General features: G+C 51.2%; 1 protein-coding gene across 1 annotated transcript; it reads left to right on the forward strand.

Moving 5' to 3' along the window:
• LOC128787107 (dentin matrix acidic phosphoprotein 1-like) lies at window positions 1–3044 on the forward strand. Its single transcript, XM_053941013.1, has 4 exons — window positions 1–75; window positions 175–216; window positions 702–953; window positions 1079–3044. Exons 1-4 carry the CDS (start codon window positions 22–24, stop codon window positions 2378–2380), a joined length of 1650 nt encoding a protein of 549 aa, XP_053796988.1. The 5' UTR covers window positions 1–21; the 3' UTR covers window positions 2381–3044.
• Window positions 3045–10553: the final 7509 nt, after the last annotated feature.

Raw genomic sequence — 10553 nt, forward strand, 5'->3', positions numbered from 1 at the left:
GGCACAGGGACCACAACTGACATGAGGGCTGCATTCCTGGTGCTGCTTCTCTGGGCTGTGGCCTGTGCTTACCCTGTAAGTACCCCCTGGACTGACACTCCCACCCTAAACCCCTTGGTTTTGCTCAGCCAAGGCACACTGATCACTGATCAAATGTCTCCTGGATGTGTTTAGGTGCCTGGCCATGAACCCACCCACCCCAGCGCCCTGCAGGAGGTAAGCCACAGGTGCCCCTGTCCCACAGGGAGCAGCCCCTCAGGGAGCAAGTCTGGGATGGGGAGCCAGCCCTGGGCCGGCATCCTTGGACCAGGAACCTGGGAGGGATCTGCTGCTTCTGTGGGTTTTTGAGCTTTGTCTGTCTGCTCAGTCTTTTCAAGCTGGGTTGGTTTCACCCTGTTTTGACTTGCCTTCCTGAAAAAGTTCCCAGTTCACCTGACACCTTTGCTGTGCTGGCCCTGAAAAAGCAGTTTCTGTGCTCTGAACTAGCCCAGCTTGGGCTTTTCTGGGCTGCCCTTTTGTGGATGGCTACCATTTTATTTTGTATCTGCAGAAATAACTAAAGGGCTGAGGTGCAAGAAATGGAAAAGACTCGAGCTCTTGCATGGCTTGGGAATGAGGTCCTGCAGCAGCAGCAGCAGCAGTAAACGTGCTGTGGTTGGTGTTTAATAAACCAAAAGCACCATGCCATGTTTTGCCTCCAGGATACCGCAAATGAAGATTACATCGGCAAGATGGGCAACCACCTAGATGGTGGAGATGGCAGACATCCTCCTGCCAGTCCAGAGACAGGGGAAAATGCACTTGCCAGGGACCTGACGGGTGGCAATGCCGTGGATGAGGAGCTGGGTGAGCTCAGTGGCCAAGATGTGGGAGGCCGAGCTGGGCAGGCTCAGCACGTGAACCAGGACCACAAAGACATGAGTGTCCACAGTGGGAACGACCTTGGTTTCCTGGTGAGTGAGTGAGTGAGTGAGTGAGTGGAATGTTTTGTTCTGCCAGCAAAGCTCCCTTGGCCCCAAAGCTGACATTGGTCAAGGCTGTTCTTGGCTTTGCATTCATCTGTTTGTCACCTCCATAGGAGGTGGATGCACGTGACACTGATGATGCTGACAACGGAGACCACTACGGCACCAGAGCCAACGCGTTTCCCTCCCACGGCGGCGGGTTCCTGGACGAGGAGGACGACAGTGGGGACGACACCTTCGACGCCAATGGGGAAGAGGAGAGGGGTGAAGGCCCTACCTACGTGGCTGGTGCTGATGGGGCAGGGGAACACGAGCATGACGCTGGCCGTGGGGATGCCGGGGCTGGCGCGGGGCACGGCGACAGCAGCAGCAGCAGCAGCAGCGAGAGCATCGGGGCAGACCACCGGCGCTACAGGAGCTACGGCTTTGGCCACGCTTACAGGCACAGACGGGCCAGCAGCAGCAGCCAGGAGGAAGAGGAGAGCTACGACTTCCAGGACGAAGGCATGCAGGGGGATGATCCCTCTGTCTTCGATGGCCCAGGCAGCAGCTACAGGTTGCGCCACGCTGGCCCCCGTGCTCTGGGGAACAGCGGGGAGAGTGCCCAGCGGGCTGGCTCCCACCACTGGGAGGAGGGTGACAGCAGGTCCCCCGAGGTGGAGGATGGTGACTCTGGAGAAGACAGCCCATCTGTGGAGAACAACAGTCAGTCAGAAGAGCCTGTTGACAGCCAGTCAGAGGAAAAAAGCTCCAGCCAGTCCAGGGAGGATGGGGATGGGGATGGGGATGGGGATGGGGATGGGGATGGGGATGGGGATGGGGAGGATAGCCCCTCCAGGGAAGATGAGGACAGCAAGTCCAGGGAGAGCACTGATGAGCAGTCAGATGAAGAGCCAGGGGAGACCCCGGAGGTGGTGAGAACCTTGAATGAGCACAGCAACAGTCAAACATGGGAACGGCAGGAGGACTGGGATTCTGCTGAGGACAGGAGTGTGCTGTCCACACCTGACAGTGAGTCCAGGGAAGAAGAGGGTGAACTGAGCAAGTCCAGGGAAGATGATGATGACCGGAGCCATTCCACAGATGACTCTGTGGAGGAGTCAGAGGAGGATGAGAATGACTCTGTGCCAAGCACATCAGCTGAGAGCCCAGAGTCACCAGAGGACGACAGCAGCCCAGAAGACAACACAGGTGAGGACAGCAGGTCCACAGAGAGCGACAACAGCGAGTCCCAGGAAGATGAGGATGACATGGAGAGCCACTCCCAGGAGGATACCACCCGCGAGTCCAGCAGCCACGGGGATGACAGCTCCCTGCAGAGTCCGGAGAGTGGGAGCCACAAGCAGCGGCTGGGTGCCCTCCGCCACAGACCTGCTGCTGACTATGATGACAATGACTGCCAGGATGGGTACTGACCTGTGCCCCACGGCCTCAGCGGCATGGGGGGTGTGGGGGGAGGAGGGGTTAATTTATTTGCCATATAGCCTGGTTCACTTCTTCTCAAGAAGGTGCTGTGGTTAAAATGGAGTCGGGTTTGCCAGGGCTAGGCCTGGGTACGCTACACAGGAAGGGAAAGGGTTGCCAGGCACAGGGAAAACACTGAACCACAGCAAGAAAAGGTATTTTCTGTATCAAACTGGAGAGCAGCTGAGAGCTGTGAATGCCAGCAGGGTGATGCTGTCCGCTCGCCCCAGGGGCACAGTGGTGGCTTGGCACTCCTGGGCATGCTGGGCAGGTCCCTGTGTTCACCCCTTGTGTTTACCTACCACTGCCCTAAACACATCTGCCCAGACTGCAATTGGAGCTTTCCATTAACTCCATGTCCAGCACATAAAAAGGAAAAGCTACAGCTGGTGTGCACACCTGGTGCACGGGCACTGCAGGGTGTGAAGTACCACTTCAGGATGGGATGTATGTAATATTTTTTATTATTTTGTAAGAAATGTACAGAAAACATTATACTGTATCCTTTTTGCACTTGTATTTCAAAGCTGAAATATACCCTGTTGATTTCTTTAATCACCATTAAAACCACCAAACTCCAGTGTAGTGTGGTTTGAGGTGCTGCTGGTTTTTTCTCCTGGGTGTGTCAGGGGCTGCAATTTGGGGCTGGACCAGAAGGAGCGGGAAGCAAAGGGCAGGATTTTTGTGTGGGGAGCCACAGCATGGCAGGAGGAGGGGGAAAGCAAAAGCTGAGGGTGCTCCCACTCCCTCTATTTCCAGGTGCCCCAAAGGCCACCCCTGCCTCTTGGTGAATCCGCAGTGGGGTGGAAAATCTGGCTGATGACCCCAGTGAGCTGGGCCTGAGGCTTTGCTATATTAGGGCCATCACCTCCTGCAATGTGACCAAGGGTTGTGCTGCTCTTCCCGAGGTGTTGGAAAGGTGTCCCAGGGCATGAGGACTCTTCTGGTCCACTGGCTCTGTGTGCCCATGGTGGCCCCTGGTACCAGGTTCCCTGCAGTAGAGATGCAAGTGAGCAAGGTAAAGGTGTTACCACGTGTAAAGCCTGTTTTACTCTATGTGATATTTGGTTGTTTTTTTCCCTCCTATTAGCAAGTAAACAACATGTTCTTTAAAGTCACATTATTTTAAATGCCACCCAGGCCCTTCTTCCTTGTTCATGTGCGCAAGACAAGCAGTACAAGGTGGGTTTCGATGCTGACAGGTGAAGCCTTGGGCTGTTGTGTCACTGTGCAGTTTTACAGCATGGAGTTGTGGCTCTGCAGGGGACAGCCCCCAAGGGGCCAAGGTGAGTGGGTACACTCCCTTCAACTATCAAGTCTCAGAGGTGTCACTGCTGAGCACTGCATTACCAAATTCAAGAACCAGTAAAAAAATGAAATATTTTTCTGCTACTTATAGCAGAACCACACTTAATTTGTAGCCTGTTTCCAGCACTGTGAAGGCTGGGAGCTGAGCAGCTCCTGGTTTTTCTGGAAATTATGTTTTAATTTTCACCCTGTGTAAACCTTTTTCTGCTTCTGTATGAGATCAGCTCTGAAACTTGTGGCTTCCCCATGCTGCTGCCTTGGGAATGAGCCTCTTTCCTGACCCTTCATCCCCCCCAGTCCCCACTTCACTGTGAATACCTGAGCTGTGATGTGGCCCTTATTTTTTGGACCCCTCGCATCAGTTGTGTGAATAGCTGGGGATACTGTGATGGCAGTGATGCCTGTCAGGGTCATGGGCACCAAAATTCTGGGGTGCAGCCCCTCCACTGGGGTGAAAGACGGCAAGCATGGCTGTCTTGAGTTTCCCTGTCGCTGTGGTTTAAAGTTGTAGTGATGGCGTGCTTGTTGCTGCGGGGCAGGCAGGGCTGGGAGCTCTCCCGTGACCAGCAAGCGGTGCTGCTGCTCAAGACAGCGGCGACATTCTGGTGCCGCCTCTGTCACAGGGCTGGGTCACATTCCGGGGGCCATCTGAGGTGAAGTTCGCGTAGGACAGCTGGTGGGGGTGGGGATGGAGCAGTTTCTTTCGAATTCCTCCAGGAAGAGGAGTGCAGCTCCGCAGTGAGCCCAGCCTGCGAGAAGGACGATCGAGACGTTTCAGGAGTGGGGTGAAACTGCTTCTTGCAGATTTGTCCATGACCCTGTGTCCATCCTCATCCTTGTGGGAATGGTGCTAGGGTGCAGAGCAACCTGGCACAGCTGGGCAGAGGACTGCATATCCCCGTCCTCCTCATTTCATGCATGGAGAGCAAAACTGGATTGATTTGGGTTCAGCGTGAGCGGGAGGCAAGAGTGCCTTGCAAACAGGGCCGAGGGTATCCGGCTGTGTGTTCCTGGGGACGTGCTGCCACCGCACTCGTGTCCTGGACAGCAACGCCCAAAACTTGCCTCCCGCTGGCTGGCTGCTCCCCAAAAGCCAGGGGAGCCCGTGCCAGAGCTGACTGCTGCCTGCCAGTCCTGCCAGGACAGCTTCCCACGGGACCATCCCTCCCGGGTATCGCCCTTCTCTGGGAAAACCTCCTGCTTGGCCGCAGGGAGGGAGCCGCTCACGTTGGGCCCATGCAGGGATTTGCCCAGAACCTGTCAAGGACATCTGCAAGGTTTTGGGAGACACTGGTGGTATTGGACTATCCCTATCAAATGCTGTTCATCTGTGTATGAGCAGGGCCACCCTGCTTGATGATGGGTAGGACTTCACAGGGTGAGGTTTTGGATGGACAGAGGGAGTGTGACCAAAAGATGATTTCTGGGAGGATTTAAAGGCATTTTTAGGAGTTTACGTGTTTGATTTTTGTGCCACGGGTCTGTGCACTGTGAACATTGGAGGGGGAAACTCCTGCTCTCTGCTGTTGGGCTGGCAGGAAAAGCAGCTGGGAAGGTCAGCCACAGGCTCTGCCATCTCTGGAGATGTTCCTGCCTCCAGTTTCAGGATGATTATGTGATGAAGTTGTCAGATTCATTTTTCCCGATGGGTTAGGCAGGGATAAAAAATGCCCACGTCAATGTATGCTTTTATTATCCACCCACGTGACATTCTTTGTGCATTGGGGGTGGCCTCCAGAGCTGAATGCAGCAATTTAGCCAGAAATCAGCATTGGGTTTTAAAGCAGGTATTTTTGGATCCATTTGGGTTTTTGAAAACATGAGTTTGCATAATCTTAAAATAAAGGTTTCTTGTGTTGGGTTTTTTCTTTTTTTTTTTTTTTTTTTTTTTTTTTTTTTTTTTTTGGTCCTTTCTAAGAAGAAAAAATTCTATTTTTAATAAGTAGCTGGTGTGGCTGAAGTGGTGGGAGGCAGCAGTGCTGAGCCTGGCTGTGGCAGCTGAACTTGGGGCAGCCACGGCATACAAGCTGTACTTATTCAACCCTATTATTTTCCTGGATTTGGTGGGAGAAACACAGAGACCCCTGCACTTGCAGACCACCTCTCCATCCAGCAGTGGCTTTTTTGATGGTGCAGACAAATTTCCTGAGCTTCCCATGGTGATCTGAGTTCCACAGCTGGCTGCAGGGCTTTTCCTTGGCCTGTGTTTGTCTTTAGCAAAATAGGAATATCTGTGGAAGAAACAATGATAGAATCACAGAATGGTCTTGGTTGGAAGGGACCTTAAACACCATCTCAATCCAACCCCCCTGCCATGGGCAGGGACACTAGACCAGGTTTCTCAGAGCCCCATCCAGCCTGATCTTGAACACTTCCAGGGATGGGGCACCTACTGCTTCTCTGAGCAACCAGTTCCAGTGCCTCACCACTCTCACAGCAGAGAATTTCTTCCTAGTATTGAATCTAAAACTTCCCTCTCTCAGTTTGAAGTCATCCCCCCCTTGTCTTGTCACTACATGCCCTTGTAAGAAACTTCTCTTCCTCTTTCTTGTAGGCTCCCTACGAGGTCTGATGGGATTGTCTCTTCCGTGCCCCCTGTGATGGAATTCTGTTGTGGGAACCACTCCTCTCCAAGCCCAGGAGAGTCTGATTGCGTTTCTCTGCCCTTTTCAATGGGGAGGAAAAACCTCTGACGGAATCAGCAAGGCCATCAATCTGAACAAAAGAAATATCCCAGACATGGGAAAACAGCCTTTGACCTCAGTGAAACCCCGAAATGTTACAAACTTTTTGAATGCTTGAAGGAATTTTTTCTTCCAGCTCCCTTTACTGCCATGCACTTTGATGGCAAATAACTTTCCCATCTCTGGCTCAGCCATGTCTTGGGAGTTTTCTGGTCCTCCCATCTCTGCCCCAAGGAGCCGGGCACCACAGGATGATACAAGTAAGGTGTGTTAGCATCCACCTGTACTGCATCCCCCCAACTCATGATGGAAACCTTAAAGCTTCAGAGTGAGCAAGTGGATTGCAGTTCAGTTTTTTCCTGTTTCCTGAAATGCAAAGCTGCAAAAAGCTGTTGTATTTTAGCAGAAGGCATCAGGTTACTGAACACAGGGGCAGAAACTGCACCTGGGGGGCCAAGGCAACACCTGCCCTTTCTGTCCTAGACCTGATGTTGTTTCACCTGCAGAGCAACAAGTAGTTTCATTACAGTGTGAAAACTTTGCGAGTGCCTGAGTGTTGAGGTACTTTTTGCAGAAACCACCTACTTCTCTATGTATTTAGGCCAGTTTGGATGGGGCTTTGAGCAACCTGGTCTAGTGGGAGGGGATTAGGACTAGATGAGATTTAAGGACCCTTCCAATTCAAAGCATTCTGTGATTCTGTGATTCTGTGATATGTGGATACAAACATCACTCTTCTGCAACTGATGTGTGTGCACAATAACAAATAACCAGTGCAAGAGCAGCAGTTCCTGCTGACACATGCAGCACACTCCACTTCTGCTGCAAGTGGGGCCTTTTTAATGCCAGACTCAGGGGTTTTACCAAGTTAGAGCAGTATGTGCAGTGGCAGGGAGGTAGGCAGCCATCACCTCTGCAGCACAGAAGAAGTGTTACTTCCACGCCATCCAGATGCCTGAGGGTCCAAGGACACTGATTTAACTTTGTTAGAGAGCTCAGTTCCTGAGCTGGGTGTGCAGGAGGTTGGTTGTTACTTCTGCAATGAACACAGGCTATCTTCCTGCTTGCCTCCTGAAAATAAGGTCTTTTGGGGGGTTTATTTGGCTTTTTCTCCTGAGGATGTTTTTGAGAGCTCTCACATGTAGATGGAGGCAGAGACAGCTGGGGGGACCAGACCTGGTAACTTGCTCTGGCTGATGAGGAGTTTCTTGTTCCTGAAAAAAAGAAAAGCAAACAAGCAGAAACAGAGGAGATCCAATATACAGATATTGCTCAAACACGTGAGGGCCTGGGTGGTGGCGAGTTTGGGATTTGAGATAATGCTGCAACCTAGCCTCAGTGATTTGCTGGGTTTGGTTCCCAGAGTTCAGGGTGCTTCAAAATGCTCACATTACAGAGCTGCTCCTGGCCTGCATTTTGCCAGGAAATAGAATTAATTTCCATTTCTGGTTTCTGCTCAGAGAAAATGGAAAATCATGCAAAACATTCAGTTGCAGAGGGCAAATATATAAAGTTGTGTACTGATAATGGAGTGCATTTTAGATATTCTCCCCTCACACTTTCATTCTAAAATTGGACGTTGGCAAAAGAATAATGAGCTGGGTGTGCAGCTGATACTGGTTTGCATTTGTGTTTGTGTTCTGAGAGGTAAGGGGAAAGAGAGCCATTCCTTATTCTTGTGCTATTGCTCCCTCTTCTTGCTCATCACTTCTCTCCCCAGCTGGTGACCGTGGCACACACACTCCTGTCCCTGATAGGGCAAGCTCTGCCTCAGGTGACCCCTATACGGGTTTTGGGGGTGCCCTGGCCGCTGAGCTGCATGGCAGGGGTGCCCCTTTCCCTGGCTGCAGCAGCACCTTTGTCTCTTCCCATCATGCTCAAAGTGTCCTTCTGGTTTTGTTTTCTTTACTTATTTTTGGGCCTGAGGTTTCCTTTCAGAATAACTGCAGGGCATGGAAATAGGACGGTGTGGCCTCAGCCCTGCAGTGTGCCTGGGTAGGGCAGGGGCACTCTGCTCTGCTCATTTACCACCCTGCAAAAATAATAACTAAATTTGGACTTAGAAGCCATGTCAGCCTGAGCCAGACAGGGACACTCTGACCCTGAGGTCCTCAGGGGCTCAGGCAAGTACACCCAAACTGTACAGGGTGCCCTTGCTGGATGCAAGCTACAGTACAAAGCTCAGGCCAGCAGCTGGTACAAACCCCACCTTCCACTAGACCACGTTGGTTAAAACTCCATCCTTTGGAGGCAGATAAGCTGTTCTATGTTTTGTTTCCAGCAAGGTGATACCATTTCATAAAGCTTTCAAAGCCTGCAATCGCTTTTAATAGCAGATTCCTTTCAGACAAAAGGGTGATTCCTCCAAGCCCTGCCACCTTGGAGAGACGGAGTTTTTGCAAAAGCATTAAGAGACCAATGCTCCACGCCTGCCATGTGATTATTTTTAAAGTAATAAAAAAAAAGTAAATTTCAAATGGAAATGTTTTGGATGTGCTGGCTGATTTCCCTGCTGGTCTCCCACCATGGTGCTGGTGAGGTTGCTGCTGCTGGCAGCCTGCCTGGGCAGCACCCACTCCAGGAGCTAAACATAGGGGCTGGCTGCACAAAGCACTTCGGCACACGTTAATTATCCTGGTGCTTTTTAGGGATCTTGGGTGAAATATGTGTTTTTATAGCCAGTTTTCCATAATTTTTTTAAGCAGCCTGGAGCAGAAGCCCTTTAATTACATTAAAAATTGCCTCCCACCAGGACTGTCTGTTCCCAAGCCCTGATGAAATTTTAAGCTCAAAGCCAGGCACATGCTCACTGCTTTCCTAGGCCAGGCAGCTTAGGACAGCAGCGTTGGCACCAAAGAACTGCATGGCTGAGGTTTTTTCTTTTTCTTTTCTTTTTTTTTTTTCTTTTTTTTTTTTTTTTTTTTTTGTGTGTGGGTTTTCCTGGCACAAGGTGTCAGCTGAAAGCCATCGTCAGCTCCAGGCCTCCCTTATAATTAGGACTCTTCACAGCGACACAAGGGGCTTTGAAGCCCACAGGGCAGCTGTGCTCTGCAGCCCCAGGGGTTGCATGGTGGGCATGTGGCATGGTCTGCTGCCAGGGACCCTCGGGGGGCTATGGGGGACCTCTCCATCCCCAGAAACAAGTTATTTGCATAGTGTTCCATCAGCAACTATCAAATCCCCATCATGTACCTGTGCAGCCCTGTACCTTCTGGGCTCCCCTGCATGTAGTTGAGGCTAGTTTTGAGAAGAAACATTCAGGTATTTCACGGCAAAGTGGATTTTTCTGTCTTAAATAACCACAGTTTTACCCCTGGCTAAGTTGACCTTTACAGATCTGCCTGAAGGCATTTATTTTTCAGCACCTCTCTTCTTTCTCAGGCTGTAGGTCTGAAAGCATCAAGTGGGATTTGCAGCTCTCCTTGCCACAACAGGAAGCAAAGTTGCATTTGGTGAGGAGTCATTCCCTGAACTGCTGCAGCCCAGATGTGCAGGAGCTTAGGGGCCTTTGCTGAGGAGTGCAAGAAAAATCTGGGAAAGAAGGAGCAGAGGTGCACTGGAGAGCTGGGTGGATGAAATTCAAGCAGGAAATGATAAATATAGGTAAAGGAGAAAAGACATCCTTGCAGAGGTGGGTGCAGGGGGCAGCATCCGCTTGCTGTATCCTGTCACCGAGGTCCCCAGTGTGATTTGAATGCACATGTGGATGGCGTTTTTTCATTTCCCCCCACTCCCAGGCAGTTATTCTGCTTTGCTGGGGACATACACAGATTTCAGATGAGCAATGCCTGATTTTTGAGAGCAGGGGACTGGGCTGGCCCCTGTGTGGGTCTGTGTAGTTTGCAGGGCATTAGAAACAAAGCAGACATGCATTTTGTAGCGGAAATGGTTCTCAAAGGGGCACTGGTGACACCTGTATCTGAGTCCCCTTTTTGTTCCCTGCCCTTATCAAGGCCTTTGCAGGCATCCTGGAGAGAGAGGTTGTTTTTTTTTTTTTTTTTTGGTCTAACGGCTCTGCACAAGTGGCTGTGGGGCTGGGCCTTTGAGGTCGGTCTTTTTGTCTACTTGAAAAAACAGTGACAGAATTTCCCAAAAAGGGAGGTGGACACTCCCCAGGAACAGATTTCCCAAT

This window comes from Vidua chalybeata, chromosome 4 (genome assembly GCF_026979565.1).
Source record: "Vidua chalybeata isolate OUT-0048 chromosome 4, bVidCha1 merged haplotype, whole genome shotgun sequence".
NCBI classification, from domain to species: Eukaryota; Metazoa; Chordata; class Aves; order Passeriformes; family Viduidae; genus Vidua; species Vidua chalybeata.